Source organism: Mus caroli, chromosome 15 (genome assembly GCF_900094665.2).
Source record: "Mus caroli chromosome 15, CAROLI_EIJ_v1.1, whole genome shotgun sequence".
Taxonomy (NCBI): Eukaryota; Metazoa; Chordata; class Mammalia; order Rodentia; family Muridae; genus Mus; species Mus caroli.
The window spans coordinates 33,836,235-33,856,788 of record NC_034584.1 but is presented as its reverse complement, the minus strand read 5'-3'; the positions used below and the strand labels follow the sequence as shown (position 1 = coordinate 33,856,788).

Sequence of the window (20,554 nt, the reverse complement as noted above, 5' to 3'; positions counted from 1 at the left end):
ACAGGTAAGGTAGGTAAGATACAGAGAATTCTTAAATACAGGTAAGGTAGGTAAGATACAGAGAATTCTTATTACTTTGTAAGATTACACAAAACAAAAAAAAAAAAAAAAAAAAAAGAAAAAAAAAAAAAAGAAAAACAACAATAATAATAAGCAAACAAACAGACAAACAAAAAACCAGTGAGATGGCTCAGTGGGTAAGACTTTGTGTGTATCCGGTGGACCTGAGTACAATCCTCAGAACTCACATAGTAGGAGAGAACCAACAACACACAAGCATGATAGGTTGTGCATGTGCACACACATGCAAGCATGCATGCACACATACAAACACCCCTCCACTAAACAAACAAATGTGGAAGAGGCCAGAGGGCTGGTTTGCTCTGTGAGGACAGAAGTTGGCTGTCTGCATTCTAGAAGAGAGCCCTCAGGAGATCCTGATTATGTTGGCAATTCCCAAACCAGGGAAAAACAATTCTCTTTTGTTTTGGTTGGTCTTTTGTGCTGTGTATTCAGATGCTGAGTTCTATACCCCAAGACCAGGTTGCAGTCTGGACATGGACATTGTATTGACCACTGTGCTATAAAGAATGCTCTCCAGTAATCTCTGATGGGATCATGAACGGCTGGAGCCTGTGACTAGGCAGGAGAGGAAGGTGGGACTTGAGGTGGGTCAAGTAGGGGGTCTCAGGTAGGGACCATGAGGAGAAGAAGAGAGGAGAAGTAGAGAAGACGGTTGCCATGAGGTAAGATGAACCATGATCATGTGGCTCTGAGGACACACATGGAACAGTAACCAGATGAGACTCAAAATTTAAGTGACACAGGGCTTATAGCTGGGATGTAGGTTAGAATAGCTCAGAAGCCACTCAGCACAGCAGCTTGTAAATAAAAAACCAGGTTTCTTTAACTTTTATTTGGGAGCTAAACAGGACAGAGTGAGGCAGAAACTCCCCTTAAGATTACAATACTCTTAGCAAATTGTTTTTTTCCTAAACAAACTGTTTTGTCATTCTGTGGAGAAAAAAAAAAAAATACAAATCTGTTCAAATTCCAAGCAAATAATTTCATGTGGACAGAAATGCCTAATGTTCTGAGTTATGGGACTTCTTCAAGCAATTCTCTATTCTAAACCTTTCTTACAATCAATCCATAGCACTGAGCTCGTCTAAACGATTTGCCTACTTTCTATCAGAATAATCAGCTGTTGCAGATCTGAATTTTAGTTTTAATTCAAAATTATAATATTAAAAGAAAAATGAAGATACAAAACAGACAGCACAGAGGGATCCCTGTCGTCTGGAGAAACCTTCATGTGGCCCTTCAGCCCTGTACCCAGTTTTTCCTCAACTCCTCTTCCTGCTTGCCCCAGCTTTCCCAGTGTGTGATTACAGACAGATGCCATGACAGCCAACAGGAATATTTCAAAATTAAGGACAATTAGGGAAAACTAGCAGCTATTTCTTTTAAGAGGTATGTTTTAGGAACTGTATTTAAATCTTTCCAAGGGGAAGAAAAGAGAAATTCCAAAGTGGCTCTGAAAAGAGATTATCTCGGGAAACAACTAGCTCACAGTGTACTTTGGAAATCTTAGCGGAGAGGTCACCATGTGCAGTGTTCTCTTGTCTTTTACTGCCTTCAATGGTAACAGGACCATTTTATTTCAAAGCATCCATTACAGTAAGCAAAGGCTTCAGCGCGGTTGGGCATTGCTAATTAAGGAATCACCTCGGCTCCGTCTCAGTCTGGGAAATCCTGAGGGAGAGCTTCAGTTCATGGATGTAGTCCATGTATGAGCTGTCACTACCAGTTACACTTTCCTATCTATACACTGGACACTTATTCTTTACTTATGTGCATGTGTGTGCTTCCTTATCTCTATATGCACTACACAAGTGCAGGCGCCGTCAGAAGCCAGAAGAGGGCATCACATTCCTGAAACACAAGTTACAGGTGGTTGATTGTGAGGTGCCTAATGTGGAGGCTGAGACCAGAATTCCTCTGCAAGAGTATCAAGTCCTCTAAACTGCTGAGCCATCTCTCCAGCCCCTGGTGGTCAAATTTTAAATAGAGAAAATCTAAAGGTCAAATGTACTAACAAGCTTGTACCTTCTCAAAAGGTATATTAAGAATGTACTTAAAATAATAAAACACATTAAAAACATAAAAGGCTGATACATAATTTTCACTAGATTAACCTTTCTGGTTGTTAAATTGTATCTGATTGCAATAGTAAAGAGATAACATGAGACAGCAATGTTCAACGTCAACAAGAGCAAAGCAATACATAAGGAATCATAAAATCTCAGAGTTCACAACAAGTCTGCTAAGCCAACTTTACAGGCACAGAAAGTATATGCAAATGTGAAGCTAAAATCTACTACCACTCTGTCCGTTTTCCTGACAGCAGACAGTCTGACTACATGGTCATCACTCGAGGAGTCACAAGTACTTGTGAAGAAGATATTGTTTCTAAGAAAGCATGAATGGGCCAAGCACTACTTGCTCATATTTGTTTGTTTGTTCTCAAACAATGTCTTCCTGTAGAACCCCAGCTGGCCATGAACATGCCACATAATCCTGGGTAGCCTCAAACTCAATCCTCCTGCCTCAACCTCAAGAGCACTAGGGAAACAGATATGCACCTCCATACCTGCTGGTCTTGTCGCTATTTAAATGGCCTACATGAGAGAGCATTCAGTTTCTTCTGTTTGGGCAAGTGAGCCATGATTTCTTTTCTCTAACCATCCAACCTAAGCATTACAGAATATAAGCAGCCATAACCAGCGAGTAAGCAAAAGTGCGCCATAGCAGGAACTGTGCAAAGGGCTCATCACAGGTGGCAGTTTACTAGTCTTTGTCTAAGTTATGCTAAAATCTGAGAAAATACTTTCTAAAAATTTCTTCTCCAATTTGGGAAATTATTTTTAGCAAAATATATGAAAGCTTATTTACCAAGTGAAATACATTATATTAACAAGGCAATGTGAAGGAGCCATTTTTGTTAGGAATAAGTTTCTACAAGGAGAGACCTTACTTATAGTCTTCATTTGCTGCAGTAAAATTGAAAGCTTCCATAGGGTTCCAACAGATTGTATTTGTTCTCATTTCCAGGATAACCTAAGAAAGGAAGGTAACATTATCCCATTACTACAAAACTAATAGACACAAACTGAATAAACTTTCTACTTTTTTCTGATTTTAGCCAATACTTTCATATGCACAGTGCGCAATGCAGAGCAGTGGATAAAGAAGTCAGTGACTGTTTCCTGAGAACAGATACTTTAGTATGAACAAAACAATATTTAACGCCTAGCCCCTAAACCTCAAATGGCTAACAGTTTAGTTGGAAACTGAAGCATATATTTAAAAAAAATTAAAGCTATAAATAATAAAGCAACAAATGGAAACATAAATAGTTAGGTACAAAATCAATGGTGAGCTTAGGGTTAAAGTTCAGAAGGAAGGTCTCAAAGGCAGGGTCGGAAAAGACCTTTGATGACTGGTGACTTGTAGTGTTTCTCAATGCATCGGCACCAGTACTGGGGAGAAGGAAAGAAAACCACATTTCCTGTATAAAGCTCTCTCTCTCTCTCTTGCTCAGGCACTTGCCCACGGACTAATCCTTTCATGATTTCAAAACTTTCTTGCTAAGGAGGAGAATTACTACAAATGTAATGCCTACCAGATTATAATGATAGCGATGACGATGATAATAATAAAGCTGGATGTGGTGGTGAACGCCTTTAATCCCAGCACTGGGAGCAGAGGCAGGCAGATCTCTGTCAGTGTGAGGGCAGCCTGGTCTACACAGTGAGTTCCAGGACAGTCAGAGCTGCATAATGAGATCCTGTCTAAATAACAACATCAAAACCCAAGAAAAGATAGCAGTGGCTACTACTATGTATATGTGACAAACCCAAATTAAGCACTGTCTCACTGTTTAAAACAAACAAATGAATGCAATGCAAATTGGGCTCAGATTATGAGTGCACTGAATGCCAGGCTAGGTCATCTTCTCTACTTTACAGCGAATGTAACTCCCTAAAACCAAAGTGCATGTAGATGTGTGTACTTACCAAAGACTCTTATATAGTAAACTAGAACTTCTTGTCAGCATTCTGCTAAATACTAAAATGCATCCTACCTCACTTCTATAAATATACTGCAAGGTACTAGTTAATATCACTATTTTACAAAAGAAATAGACAGTGACATTCATGTATCACACACGAGTAACTAAATTTATACATTTTAAAAATTAATTTATTTTATTTATAAGAGTACACCGTAGCTGTCTTCAGACACACCAGAAGAGGCCATCAGATCCCATTACAGATGGCTGTGAGCCACCATGTGTTGCTGGGAATTGAACTCAGGACCTCTGATAAAGTCGTCAGTGCTCTTAACTTTTAATTAATAGTGAACACACTAATCTCACTCTTCCTACTTTTACTATTTCTGAATTTATCAACACATTACAAACTGTTTTGTTTTCTCTTATTCTTTTGACAGAGTCTTATGAAGACTCTGGCCTGGAACTCAGTGTGTTTCAAGAATGACCTTGAATTCCTGACTATCCTGCCTTCACCTAGCAAATGTTAGGACTATAGACCTGAACCACTACATCTAGCTGGAAAAAAAAAATTCTTTTATATATAAACCGTGCTAATGGATTCATGGTGCATAAATGATATCTACCCCTCCTCTGCTCTAGCAATACTACAAATGTTTGATATCAACTTTATCCTCTGCTTAAAATGGTAGTCCATTCAATATGCAAACAATAGTTCTCTCTCTTGAAAGTCAGCATAAGGAAGTACTAGCTTTGATATCTAAGTCTTGAAATGACCAGTGAATGAAATGACTACTAAAAAGCCCCTCATCAACAAAATAGTGCTTGTCTAAACAAAGACTCAAACTAGTATCAGCATATAATTAAATTAGTTCATTATGTGAATGAGATCTAAAACTGTTTTGAATAAAATGGTATGCCATGTGATAATCAAGCCCCCTCCCCCAAATACCTTTTACTTTAAAAGTTTCAATTTAGTGTATTAATTAGATGCCTAAAATGTACCAGCATTATGGAAGTCACAAAGAAACAGAGTCTAAAATTGATGGAGAGTTGAATGCTATTACCATCATTCCGTGGTTAGAGAACAGCTCTATGAAGAAGAACAGAACTATGAGATGATTCCATGTTTTTCAGTCATCTGATATACAGAATGCCTTAACTGTATAAAACAAAGACAAGACCGAAACTCACCTTTTTCAAAGGAGTAGCTTGCCGCATATCATACAGTACTATATTCCTATCAGAAGCACAACTTCCCAAGAGGAATGTCTAGAAATAATTCAAACAATTACCAATTAAAAGCCAAGGTTGGAAGCAAATGATATCCATTCAAAGTACAAATTATTTAATTATCTTTAATATCTATGTTAGACCCTCAAGCTGTTACACTCAGTCCCACTTTACCAGGACATAATACATCACCTATAATCTCAGCTAAGTAAAGTATACTCATGGTTCAGTCTCCAGTAATAACAGTGTGTTCTATTTATAGCAGAACACAATTTACTTACCTGCTCTTCAGTCTAAGACTGAGTAACTGCTTTTGACTATTATAAGTAACACTTCAGTAAAAATGTAATTCTTCATTTAAACTCTTTTTTTGAATTGTTTCCTTAACATAAAATTTCAGGAGTAGCACTAGTGAATCAAAAGTGTAAACAATTTTATGACTTTTGACATTTAGGTCTGGTTATCTTTTGAAAGTATACCAGTATGACTGTAATGATACTAGTTTGAGGATGTAGCTCTTGTTATAACTGGATGAAATCAGGCGGTTGTTTAAATGCTCTATATGACAATATTTCTTAAACACTCAATTCCCTTACAGGCGTGTCTACCATATGGGTTCCAGGAATCAAACTCGGGCTTGAGGCTGATGGCATGTAGGCAAGTGTGCTTACCTACTGAGTCGTCTCTCCATCTCCTAAGCCCCTCATTTTATAATTATAAAGCCCTTTTAGGATTCATTTATCTTATGTGAACAACTGTTTTTTCAGCATGTATGACGCCTGTGTGCTGCTGGACTCAGAAGAGGGTGCTGGATCCCTTGGAACAGAAATTACAGACGGCTGGGAGTCAGCATGTGGGAGCTGGGCACCAAAGCCAGGTCTTCTACAAGAACACCAAGTACTCCTGACCACTGCGTCATCTCTTCAGTCCCCTACCCATCCCCTTGTTTTCTGAGACAGCCTCTCACTGACCCTGCAGCTCATCATTTTAGCTAAAAGGCTAACTGGTGAATCCCTGTAACCACCCCTAATGTAGGTTACAGGCATACCACCATGCTTAGCGTTTACATAGGTGCCGGGATCCAAAATCAGTCCATATGCTTATACAGCACTTTTACCCACTAACCGCTTCTCCAACTCGGGATCCCCTCTGTAACACTATTTTTCCTTATTCACAGATCCAGGTACCATAATTCTTGGCTTCTGCCTAATGTTACTTCCTATTGCAAACAAAGCAGCAAGAGTTATTTACTAAATAGCTGTAGGACCAGCTAACTCCTTCTGTGTGCCACAGATTAAAAAATATATCATAAACTAATGTTTATAATCTGGGCTCCCTTCTCAAAATCCTGTCTCAAAAAGGAGAAAAAAAAAAAAAAAAAAAAAAGCTTCAAAGACCACCTTTAGTTGCCCCTTAACCTCTTAACCCTTACTGGCTTTTCCTAATGTTACCTTTGGTAAGACCAGGGTCAATTTCTAAAACAAAGACTTTGATCTGAACATAGCAAAAAGTTCCATATAGACTGAATGTAAACTTTCACACTGCAGAATATGTCAATCCTCAGGACGCACTTCTGGCTTTACCAGAATGTTAGGCCTTAATATTTTAACAGAAAATTAATTATTGATGGATAGAGGAAATAACTATACTCTATTTGTTCACAGCAATCTGCCCTGCCCTTTCCATTAGCTTTAATACAGGGTAAGAGACATGTGCTTTTATCACTAAGTCAATTCATAAGATTAAAAAAAAAAAAAAGCCAGTAGACAAATAGAGCTATTAAACGGCAAGTCTGAAAAATACAGTCGAAAGGCCATAACCAGTAATTATGATTTTAAAATTAGTCATCAGCTCTTCTAACACGTTCATCAAAATAGGAAAGTAAGTATCTATCTGTCCCTTCAAAAGGTAAAAATCACTATCTGTCTGGTTTACTGTCACTTTGGTAATGACAAATGGCCATCTTGTACTTAAGCAACCCTTGTTTTGAATGTTCATATATATCATCACAATTTATGCTCATAATAAGCCTATAAAGTACAATCAGAGATATAATCACTTATCTTAAAATAAATAAATACAGAGACTTATGACTTGGATGAGGTAGGTGGTAAGGCAGACTTTAACATTACTTGTATCTATGGCCTGTTCTTATCTCGTGTCTGTGGCCATGCTCTGTAAAGCTGGCTTACCTCTCAAGGCCAGACCTTACTTCCACAGCCAAAGTGAACACAGGGAAGTGAGAGGGAGGCTGCATCCAGGAACACATAGCTCAGACAGAAGTCCTAGACTAGGGATCAACAAACTTTTTCCATAACAAGCCAGAAAGAAAGTATTTTAGGTTTAATGGGCCATGTGATTCCCAGAGCAATTATTCAATTTTTCCACTGTGGTATAAAAGCAGCTGCAGACAGTACAGGAAGAGGGTCTGTTTGTGTTCTAGAAAGGCTTTATAACATGCAGGGGAATATACTGGCAGTCCCTTCTCTAGACCTGTATGAAACCTCATGCAGAAATGTAAACACAGGCACATGCTAGGGCAGGGCTTGGCGACACTTCAAGACCAAGTTCACACTGTACCACAGCACATCATGTCCCAATAGCATCACATGAATACTCAGTATACTCTGCTACTCTGGCTTAACTCTTCATCCCTCTCTTACCATGTTGGGTCTCTGAGTATGAAATTTGCATTTCAGGATTTTTTCTTATAGAAATTAACATGGTAACTTCCTATTAACACTGAGGCAAAAGAAAAGGCATCTTGACTGAGTCTTCTGGACAATGAGGATCATTTATTGTTATGTATTCAGAAAAAGATCAGAGAAAGATCCTGAGCCCAAGGACACATTAGCCTCCTGTTCAGCCCCTCTTAAGTTCACATGCAAATGTAGCACGCAATAGCAGACTTCCAGGTCTGCACTTAGACTAGGAAGAAACTCAGATTGTAAAGCAAAAGAAGAAAACCTAATAACTCTAATTATCATGCAGCCCACAAGTAGTCATGCATATTATTACAAACATGGGTACCCATGTGACTTCCAAACATGGACCAGCATGCCTAATGCTCCCTCTCATTGGCTCAAGAAAAAGGAACATCTTCCTCAGAGCACAAGAGTACAACCTGATGGAATAGGAGCATGGAAAGCACAGAAAAGAAAAGCGAATGTGAGGCTTAGGCAAAGAGATCCCATGTTCAAGACCAGTCTGTGCAATGCAAGGTCTGTCTCAAAAACAAAACAGAAAGAGAGACAAGAACTCATTTGGAGTCTACTCCGAGGAGCAGCTGAAATTTCACAAAACACAGACATAGCCTGGAAACTTTACTAAATGCTAGAAAGTCAATGTAGAAAATGTTTCCTAAACAGAGATAAAATTTCATGTCGAACAATAAGCAGAACATATTATTAAAAAGAACATTACCTCGACAGGGTTAAATTTAACACTACTTATGCTGTCAAATCCCCAGGTCATTGAGCACACAGGGCTGGTTCTTTGTTCATCCCAAATGTCGACTTGCTGCCCACAAGTGGCAAAGACTGGGTCTTTCCAGTGGTGATCAATGCCAGTATATACTGTCTGTAAAAGCAAAGGGTGGCACACGGGTTCATTACTACTTTAAATCGGGCATATTGAAAACAATTTTTTAAAAAAGAAATTCTTGGTAGAAAGAAACTTCTTTCCTCTTCTCCCACCACATTTTGCTACAAATTGTGCAACTGAGTTGCCTACATTTGAAAGTCACAGGGTTGGCAACTAACCATGGTATCTCCCCTGAGGGTAAGTCTAAAGAAATTCTTTGAAGCCCTTCCTTAAAGGGCAAAAGTATCATAAAATGCTAAGGCATATTATAAAAATGAAACCAAGTTTGCTGTGAAATTCCTAATCTGTTACCACCTGGACATTTTTCCATCTTGTACACATATCCTACTTCCATCTCCCTTTAAGAATATTGAGAATTTGTTGAAACCTGAAACATCACCTACATATACACTAGTGTAATAATGAAATAAATGGTGGCTTTCAAATGCACATATCTAAAAATTAAACCTAACTTCAGAATTTTGTCTGCTTGATTTAAGAATATGAGCTTTCATTATGTAAGACATGTAAGCCAAATATTCCAAATCACTCTTAGGCTGTAACTGAACCCCATCTGACTTGGAGAACAATTTGTTAGAAGTGTAAGACTATAGAAGAAGCACACACCACTCCATGTTTCTCTGAGAAAATCTGAGTATAAGATCTATGATGATATAAACTAGAGAGAAACTAAGCCATTATTTTCCAAACATTTATCTTACAGTTTCTTCTGTGGCCTTCCTTTAAGAACTATTTCATTGCAACCCCTATATGACCTGTAAGGCCTAATACAGCCAGTGTTTATTAGCTACAGAGAAATCAGACCCTATTACAAAGAACACACTCTACTACAAAGAGTTGTTCATATTTTTTAGCTTCAAAGAACTTTAATTATATAAAATGTTACTTTTAAACCTTCTTTTAGTGGCCAATTATTCAAATAAACTCTCACAGCTGGAATTATTAAAGAAAAAAAAAAGATAAAGAATTTTAATAGACCAAGCATCGTTCAATGTGTTTTGTACCTTTCCTAACACTGTGTACAACGGCTCCTCCTCCTCTCCATAGCCTGGTCCATCCATTTTCCACTGCTTCACAGTTTTGTCATCTCCAACCTAGGCACAGGTATTTTATGATGATTCTAATGACCAATAATTGTAAACACAAATATCAAATTGCCAAGTATCTCATTTCAAATAGTAACATATATCATTCTTTCATTTTCACATTTATTGATGCATTTATTTCCTACTTTAGCATAACAAAAATTTGTAACAAATATATAAAGCACAAAAAACCCACAGCAAAACAAACAAAACTCCCCAGTATGAGTAAAGCAAAAGGATAAGAACAGATCAAAGTTAGGCCACATAAGAATAGTATTTCAGCCGGGCAGTGGTGGCGCACGCCTTTAATCCCAGCACTTGGGAGGCAGAGGCAGGTGGATTTCTGAGTTCGAGGCCAGCCTGGACTACAGAGTGAGTTCCAGGACAGCCAGGACTGCACAGAGAAACCCTGTCTCAAAAAAACCAAAAAAAAAAAAAAAAAAAAAAATAGTATTTCAAATCAGAACAAAAACCATATTATTATAATATGGGTATTGGAATATAAGATTAATCATTTGGAAAGGTCTGACCCTGGTTTGGTGGCACACACCTATAATTCCAGCATTCAAGAGGTTAAGGCAAGAGGATGGTGAGTTTAAGGCCAGTATAGGCTACATAGTGAGCTGGAGGATGACTCACTATCCTATCTCTCAAGAAACAAAACACAAAAGCCAAACCAAACACTGAGGAGCAGTGGGATGGGTTGGAGAGAGAACTCCGAGGTTAGGTTAAGAACACTTGGTGCTCTTGCAGAGGTCTGGGGCTGGGTTTCCTTATCAGACAGCTCACAGATGCCGCTAACGCTAATGCTTTCTTCCCATCTCACCTGCAGGCATGTGCTCCATGAACATATGCTCATAAAAGAATTTTGATATTAAATCTTTTACCAATGTGGTGGTACACGCTTTTTAATCCTAGCTGTAAGGAGGCAGAGGCAGGTGGATCTCTGAGTTTAAGGCCAGTCAGGTCTACATAGTGAGTTTCAGACAAGCCAAGGCTATATAGTAAGACCTTGTCTCAAAACAAAACACAAAAGCAGGGGCTGGGGAGCCTGCTCAGCAATTAAAGCATTTCCCCTGCAAGCAATAAGAGCAATCCCTAGAACCAATGTAAATGCTGTGTAGGCATGGCAGCTGGCTAGTAATTTCAGCCTTAGAACTCAGAATCAGGGGATCCTGAAAGCAAGACTGCTAGGAGGACTAGCCCTCCAGTCAGAGATATGAGGAGACTGATACTGAGGCCTCCAAACACATGATAATTCATATGAATACATATACATGCACAAGTCACATACATATAAAGATGAACAAAGAAAGTTGAGCCAATGCCATACAATATAATACACAATAAATCTCAGATCATTTAAAATGCAAAAAGGAAAAGATGAAAATACTCATGAGAAGGCACTGTTGTGTAATCGTAAAGTAGACAGGGCCCTTCTCTGCTGTCACCCAGCACTCACTGAGCAGCTTTCAAACTCAACTACAGACCTCTGGAGAAGCCCTCCTACAAGGTCATCTTCTTCTCACCGTGCTAGAGTCAGAGATACGGAAACATAATGATGATTACTGTGTTACCTCAGCCCAAATCAAAGTGAGTGAAAAAACTGTGGACTTGGCTATTTAGCAGCCATGTCTGAGACAGGGGAAGTAAGAACTCAGCCTATGATGTGCAATATAATGTGGCTTGTGGTTAACAACACAACCAACCATGGAACCAGAAGTACTCTGGACTTTGCAGTACTCACACTCGGGTACCTAAGGAACTCTTTGGGAAGGAGACTCAAGGCCAAACTTTTCAGATCCATTAACTGAAGATTATTTCATACAATAGTTTTAATTCTTTGTATATGAAACAGTTCCATGGCCTTCCGCTTCCGGCATCATGCTGATGGCTCAAAGGCCTGTTCTAGATTTCAGATTTATTAGTGATGCTCAAACTGCACCATATTCCAGGCTTTAGTTTAAAATGTACATTTCTATTAATGCGTCACACACATTTACTTCTTCTGCCTATCTCAAAGTGTACATTCTCAGAACGTCTTCTTAGCCTCTTCCCCTGTAGCTTCCAATATAGGAGTAAAGTGTTTGACCTTTTATAGTCCATATAAAAGTGAGCTGCTGTAGTGTTTCTTTTTGTTGCTGGCTTATATCATACAGCATAGCATCCATCTACACTGCTGCAAAAGACAGGATTTCCCCTTTTTCTAATGGTTGAATATATCAATACACCAAAAATTTCTACATCTATTCATATGTTGATGGATACTTAAGAAGGCTTTATTCATTTTGAATGCTTTAAAATATAACCACATACCCCCCAAAATTTTTCAGTAGGGTTGAGAATGAAGTTTAATGATAGAGTCTTGTCTACTATGCAGTCTGTTTGATCCCCAGCTCCATAAAAAAGGGCAAAAACATATTGTAAATATTCTGGCTAGGATATTATTGTAACAATTCAAATATCCAGAGAATGCCAACTGGAGGAACAGAAGCCTTCGCTGGCAGCAGCTCCAGCTTGCCACCCAATGCCTTTTACCATATGTGGCATACTCACTGTGTCACACAGTTCTAACTGCTCTGGGGCTACTGTGCTTTCCTTGTTAAGGGGAGACATGCAGTGCCACACCCGTGACATCATTTATTTTTATATTTTCCTCATACTGATGTCATACTATAATCTCAATCATCAATTCCATAGTGATGATGCCAGGGAAAGTTCTGACTTTTCTTCTATGTCCCAGAACTTCACCTATAAAGGACAGTCAGCTTCACAGAAATAACTTGTAGTGAGCCCAGTTCATCACACCAGACCCTTCCTCTCCTCTAACCATGCTGGTAACTGCTGGCTTCTCCTTTCCATGGCAGGAATGACTGTCACCCAGGGTACCTCTCAGTCATCTGACAGGCTCATCATTATCCAACCCGACCACTATTTTTTATAGGTTTTATTTACCAGGTATCCCCCAATTATTGTCTGTGCAAACAATGAACATCGCCTACAAGCTGAGCATTTATTGCTTTCAGAGCAATCATCTCAAAGCACTGCAGGGACAGCAGGGAATCTGTTGTTCATCTGTTATAAAACCATCAGTGAACTTGAACTAGCATAGATACATCAATGTTCACAGCAGCATTACTCATAATAGCTAAAGGGTAGAAATAAACTAAAAGTTCATTGATAAATGAATGGGTTAAGAAATGTGGTATAAATACATCAATGTTAATATTATGTAACTTCAAAAAAATAACTTTTCTAACATATGCTACCTCACAGATAACCTTGACTTCATCATGCTAATTGAATAAGGCCTAAGCAACTGCACATACAAAAATCATATGATTCTACTTTTGTGGAGCACCTAGGATAACCAAATTCTGAGAAACAAAAGTAGAAGAGCTGCTAGGGTATGGGCTACAAGGAGAGTACGGGAGCTACTGCTAATGAATACGCAAGGTACACTCTGAAAGTGGATAAGGGTGACGGTGATGGTAGCACAATGATATAAGCATACCAAATGTCACTAAACTGTACACTCAAAATTGGTTAAGATGGCAAATACACTAGGTATTTATTCTTCCCTGTGCACATACTTTCCAGTAAGTCCTTGCTGACAAAGTACGAATTATTCATCTTAGCACTAAACATTTGCCACAGAAAGTCAATCATTGCGTGAATTCCCACTAATCATACCTCTCGATGCTTAGGATATTAGTTCAATGGCGTTAAGTACTTACTTATAAAAAGGCAAAAAAGAGTAAGTCTGAGTAAGGCTGGATTACTTAAAAGAAAACTAGGACTTTCCCAGGTTGAATGAACTGTCTAAAATACACTCCAAAGGTCCTTGGAACAAATAAATGAACTTGAAAATAATTTATGCAATTAGATCTTTCCTGTGAAGTTGAAGAAGGGCCTGAATGAGTTCATAGTACACTTACAGTAAAAAAAGAAGTGCCACAGAAGCGAGTGCACATTCCCCGCACAAAACCTTCGTGTGCTTGTATTGTTCGGATACATTTTTGTTTAGTCAGATTCCAAATTTTAACCTATGATAAAACAGAAAATTCAGAGAACTCTAAATGTAAAATATTTTAGAAATTCCACATTGAAAAGGCTATAAGTCACTTTATACCAAGCACTAAAACCAAAATCCTTTGGATTATAATAATGTACTGCATATGGACAAATGTATCAACAATAAAAAATTCAACCTGTCAAATATTCTGCTGATTCTACCAGATTAGGAAATTAAGTGTTTGCTTATCAATAACTGTGAAAAATTCAAATACACTGTTAAATTGAACCTTACACCACTGAACTGACACCATTTTTAAGATTAGATGGAAAACTAAATGAGTTTAAGAATTAAACTGAAGTCAAACTGAGAGTAGTCAAAAGGAAAGAGGTTTGTAATAGAGTGTGCTAGTTTAAAACAACAAGATTTCAAGTGACACTTGCCTCTCCATCACATGCCCCAGAAAGGACAGTAGCCAGGCTCTTTGGATGCTTTGCCAGGCAGTTGACTCCATCACGGTGACCATCCAGGGACGCGAGGAATGGCTTTGCAAACACTCGCTCCAACTTGGTAGCATTTAAAGCTCTCACATATTCCCGTGGGACTTCAAAAGGATGTAAAGTAGGGTCATAGTTTCTCGGAACTGAAATAAGAACAATCTCTCTGAATGAAATATTCACATTTACTATTTCCTGTGGAAAGCCCCCGCTAATCATCTAATCTGTTACTCAATAAGCCTTTAATTAGGAATATTATCTTTTGCCAAGCACTATGAAAGATAGAAAAGTACACTAGTCACTTACAAACCTTATCAAAACTATGGGAAAATCATGAAATATATAGTCCTGTACAAGTAGATTCTATATACATGCACACACATAGTTTTCCTTCTACATGTCCTACCAAATTCAACTGGGCATGTGACCTTTCACATGGGTCGGGGTTCCAACACAGCTTTCAGTTGCACTCCTATGCCCAGCACAGTATCTGGAACACAATTAAGAACTATGATGAACTTCTGTTTCACTGAACGCCATGCTGCTTGTGCTAGATGCTCATGGTGCTAGCCCTGCACTGACAGACACACAACACTGATGTTAACTATAGAACATAACTTTACATTTGCTCCTTTACTTGAAAAGCATTGACAGAGAATTCACTGACTTCCACACACGATTCCAGAGGCTTTAACTCACATTCTCTCCAAAGCACCTCACAGGTTACATCTATTCCTATCTTCCACTTTATAGTTGTGAAACTGAGTTACAGAGGGGACAAGTAACCTGCCTCTGAGTCATGTTCTTTCTTAACTAGTCTGCCAAACAAGTTCTCTTACTCTAAGCCCACGTATAAGCAAATTCAATGTGTAACAGTACATACACTTTCCCTTCTTGGGAAAGTCTTGGCTTTCTGACTCCATATCCAACATGCAATAAAGCTCAAACCGTGGCCATGTCTGAATTCCATGCTCCAGCCTCCAATCCCAAAGCTCAAACACACAGCCTCACTGAAACCAACAGTAACTCTCCCCTTTCCTCCAGGGTATCTGCTAACTTAGTGTTAGCCCTTGGTACTTTACACCTGGCCTACTGCTACTGTTTCACCCTACTTGATTTGGCAGCAGTTTAAACTGTTATCAGATTAACCAAGCTCATGCCATTCCCATTAGCAAAACCTTTTAAAGACTCTCTGCAGTGGTCCTCAGTCTTTAGATTGTATGTCTCATTGTAACATGTTTTTTGTTTATTTGTTGGTTTTTTTTTTGTTTTGTTTTGTTTTTCTGAGACAGGGTTTCTCTGTGTAGCTCTGGCTGTCCTGGAACTCACTCTGTAGACCAGGGGGCCTTGAACTCAGAAATCTGCCTGCCCCTGCCTCCCAAGTGCTGGGATTAAAGGTGTGCGCCACCACCGCCCAGCTCTGTAACACGGTTTTTGAGCTGATGTATTTAGTACAAGCATGTATTAAAGATGCTTGGTTTTCGTCAAAATTTTGTTTCCAATTAAGCCCCCTGAGAGAAAAATTCAACATCTCCAAATGTGTGTCTTAACATCTGGTTTTAGTGGAGAAAGATTCACTGATTTCCGCACAGTGCTATGTTAATGGGATGCTGGCATACAGAAACTGAGCTCTTGCTGGCATGTTTTTCTGTGGTGTACAGGTACTGCAGTCATGGTGACCCTCTCAGTGGTTTAGTTCATATCGTGCTGAACAGAGTGAGAACTGACTACACCTCGCAAAACTAAGCAGATCCAAGGATCGGAAAGCTGTTCACACTGACATCGACAGCTCTTGAGCTGGCAATATTTATTTAGTACATTTACTTTTCGGTCATTCCCATCAGGTTTGCAAAAGCTATTTTTAAAGTGTGTTTAGAAATGTTTGATCTACTGTGATGTCAACAGCTGTTTCTCCAACTGATACTTTAATAATTAAAAGAAGGTAGGTCATGCTGTTTCCAAAAACTTTCTTGTAGACAAACTACATCATCATCAATAAACAACATGTTCAGTACAAGAGTTTTGAACTAGAAAACATTTCCAAGCATGGATTTTCAAAAGAATCTCTGAACAGCACAGTTTTGTTTTAAGCAGTTTCCTCTCACTTATCATTAAAATGACTTGGAAAAGCTGCACTGGTGCTACAAACCTTTAATCCCAGTGCTCTTGAGGCAGAGGCAGGTGCATCTCTAGAAGCTTAAGGCCAGTGGTCCATACAGAAAATTCCAGTCTAGACAGGGGACTCAAGCTCTGAGGGCCAGCAGAAAGAATGGAAACAGGCAACCTAGGGAGGTAAGAGGTGGGAGGACCCTCTGGAATGTACCAGAGACCTGGGAGGTGAGAGACTCTCAGGACTCAAAGGGAGGGACCTTAGATGAAATGCCCTATGATGGAGAGAGGGAACCTGTAGAGTCAACTTCCAGTAGAAAGACAGGGCATCAAGTAGAGGGATGGGGTTGCCATCCCACAGTCAAAAACTCTGACCCAGAATTGTTCCTGTCTAAAAGAACTGCAGGAAGAAAAATGGAGAAAAGCCTGAGGAAAAGGAGGTCCAGTGATAGGCCCAAATTGAGATCCAGCTCAGGGGAGGCCCCAAGGCCTGACACTATTACTGATGCTATGGTGTGCTTACAAACATGGGCCTATCATAACTGCTCTCCAAAAGCCCCAACAAACAGCTGAAAGAGTCACATGCAGATATTTACACCCAACCAATGGACAGAAGTTGGTGACCCCTGTGTTTGAATTAGGGAAAAGCTGGAAGAAGCTGAGGAGGGCAACCCCATAAGAAAACCAGCAATATCAACTAACCTGGACCCCTGAGATCTCTCAGACACTGAGCCACCAACCAGACAGCATACACCAGCGATATGAGGCCCCCAACACATATACAGTAGAGGACTGCTAGGTCTGGACTCAGTCAGAGAAGATGCACCTAACCCTGGAGAGGCTTGGGGTCCCAGGGAGTAGGGAGGTCTGATGGGGTTGGGGTGGAGCAGTGACATCCTCTTGCAGAGGAGGCAGGGTGTGGGATGTTGGAGGGTGGGCTGGGAGGGGGATGAAGTCTGGACTGTAAAAAAAGATTAAAGAATAAAAAAACAAAAACAAACCTATCTCAAAAACAAAAAAAAAAGGGGGGGGGGAAGAACTTGGAATAGATTATATACTTTTATTTTCTTTTAAAAGTTAAAAGAGAAAGCATGTTATTTAATATTCATAACTACAGAAAAGCTTAACAATTTCAGAAACAATTCATAGTTAGGTCATTCTTAGAACTTTGGAACTTTGCCATAATTAAGTCAAGGTACTTCTGCTACAACAAATGTTTTTACAATCTTACCTTTCGTTCTATAAATCATTATACCACACAACAAATGTAAACTGTAATATACTACACTATTCTAAAGGTAGACGCAAGTCCTCCCTGGTCAACACTATTCTTCCCAGGAAACACAACAGACGGCTGAAATGAGGCTGTAAGTTCATTAGATATCACATAAACAGATATTAGAGGACCATGTTTGTCCACTATGTATCCCTGGCTGGCCTGGAACTCACTATGTAGACCAGGCTAGGCTGGAACTCAGAGATCTGTCTGCCTCTGTCTCTGGTGTACTGGGATTAAAGGCTTGAACCACCAAGCTTGGTTCAGTCGGGTTTTTTGTTTGTTTGTTTTTAAAGATAGAAAATACACACTGATGTTCTACCTGTATCCCTGTATTGTAATGTAGCATCTAAACACCTACTTGTAGAGGTACAGAACTAAGTTCAAGCCCCCTTATGGTCTTCTATAATTCAGTTTCGCTGTCTTATCAGCTTCGAGAACTTCCTGGAGCTCAGCTCAAGCACCTTCACTCCCTGTCTCCTAAACCGCCTTGCACTTTCCTCCTATACAGCAGCCTTTCTATCAGGACTTAACTTTCACCCAAATCTACCCAAACCTCACACCCCCTTTAAAATATTCACTTTATCTCCTAAATCATAATCATTGTATCCACTTCCAACTTCCTTCATCTAGTCACACAGAAACAACTAACACTAATGTAGCACCTGCCATACATCATAAGCACTGGATATGACAATTTAAAACTCATATAGAACTACATATATCTGCGTAAGGTGCTCTTACACATTAACTAGAACTATCAAGGATATTTCAACAATAAAGCTTCACCAGTACTTACCCAGCATTTAAATCCTGCAGAAAATTTACAAGGAAATAACACTAAATAAAATATAACAGATGTGTTTCTTGCTTTATATTTTAAAGCACTCCAAAAATTTTATTTTCTGTTTTGCTATTATATTTCTATTATAAAAATAAAAATAGCCGGGCGGTGATGGCACATGCCTTTAATCCCAGCACTAGGGAGGCAGAGGCAGGCAGATTTCTGAGTTCCGAGGCCAGCCTGGTCTACAAAGTGAGTTCCAGGACAGCCAGGGCTATACAGAGAAACCCTGTCTCAAAAAAAAAAACAAAAACAAAACAACAACAAAACCCAATAAATAAATATATATATGTTGAAAAAAGATGTTACTATAAAATAGAGTTGTATCTCCTAGCATAAGATTCTGTGTCCCAGCTGTCACCCATTCATTCATTCATTCATTCAGATACTTGCAAAGTAGCTATTTATGTGAGTTATTGTCTAAACACTGAGCATATAGGAATAGGATTCTTCCCTCTCTTTTCAAGCTGATGGGAAAGCCTGCTAATCAGCATGAATCATGAGATAATGTGCTAAGCACTGACAAATCCAAACAATGTGTACTGAAAACACAGAAGAGGACACTGACGCACAGGATGGAGGGCACTTGTAGGGATAAGTATGTAAAGATATGTACATAAGTATAGCTCCAAAACAAAGCCTGAAATGCACCCACATTGGCAAGGGTAACGTAAGCCACTGTCTTGTTTTACTGCTGTGAGCAGACACCACGACCAAGGCAACTCCTATAAGGACAACATTTAGTTGAGGCTGGCTTACAGGTTCAGAGGTTCAGTCCATTATCATCAAGGTGAGAACATGGTAAAATCCAGGCAGGCATGGTGCAGGAGGAGCTGAGAGTTGTTCTACATCTTCATCTGAAGGCTGCTAGGAGAATACTCACTGCTAGGCAGCTAGAACTAGGGTATTAAAGCTCACACCCACAGTGACACACCTACTCCAACAGGGCCACTCCCTGGGCCAAGCAAGTATAAACCATGGCAGTTCCAGCCAGCAATGCACTGATTGGTGAAAGTGGAAGAAAAAAAAAAGTAATGAGGTTAAAAGATTCAAAATAATTAATGTCAAACTCTTGGGACAAATCTACTTTTCATTTAAGAAATATTACACCAAAAAATAAATGAAATTATTACCATGTAAAACACCTTGGGAGCTGGGGGGGGGGGCGCATATACCACACGTTAGCAATGCTAGGGGGAGGGGAGAGAACCTCTAGTAACCAAGAGTTACTATCACTCTCAGTTACTCTAAAGATATGATTTCTAAGCCGGGCGTGGTGGCGCACGCAGACAGGGTTTCTCTGTGTAGCCCTGGCTGCCCTGGAACTCACTCTGTAGACCAGGCTGGCCTTGAACTCAGAAATCCGCCTGCCTCTGCCTCCCAAGTGCTGGGATTAAAGGCGTGTATACGTAACTACTTCCCACTAGAGGAATAGAGGTATGTGCCATCTGCACTTCTGATCCTCACCAGCCCCGTGTGGACGCAGTCGCCTAGGCGGAGGGGGAAACCGAGACCAGAGCGCTGGCCTCCCGCCCCTTTTACTGCTCGAAAGCTGGCCAGACCCAAAGAATCCGGGAGGACGCTCCTTCCTCCGTTCCAGTTCCTCTCACCTCTTTGTATGTCCAGCTTGGTTTCGCGGACATAGTTGTCAGGGTTTCGGCTCAGCATTTTCACCTTCATCTTGGCGGCTCTGGGTGTCGGACTCCACGAGCCTTTAAACCGGGCTCGACTTACCGGGGCCGGCACGCAGACACACTACTTCCGCCTTCCGCGGGCTTCTTCCTGTCACGTGGCTCCGCAGAGTAGCAGCCGGATGG

The 20,554-nt window shown here is 39.8% G+C and overlaps 1 protein-coding gene across 1 annotated transcript in view; it reads right to left on the bottom strand.

The window, feature by feature from the left end:
* Positions 1–20,528, bottom strand: part of Dcaf13 (DDB1 and CUL4 associated factor 13) — a 34,004-nt gene extending 13,476 nt beyond the window's left edge. The window contains exons 1-7 of the mRNA XM_021183511.1: positions 20,348–20,528; positions 14,455–14,654; positions 13,935–14,042; positions 9,916–10,005; positions 8,732–8,887; positions 5,270–5,347; positions 3,038–3,120 (exon numbers count right to left, since the gene is read on the bottom strand). Of these exons, the coding sequence (XP_021039170.1) occupies positions 3,038–3,120; positions 5,270–5,347; positions 8,732–8,887; positions 9,916–10,005; positions 13,935–14,042; positions 14,455–14,654; positions 20,348–20,417 (785 nt within the window). The 5' untranslated portion in view covers positions 20,418–20,528. The remainder of the gene's footprint in view (positions 1–3,037; positions 3,121–5,269; positions 5,348–8,731; positions 8,888–9,915; positions 10,006–13,934; positions 14,043–14,454; positions 14,655–20,347) is intronic.
* Positions 20,529–20,554: the final 26 nt, after the last annotated feature.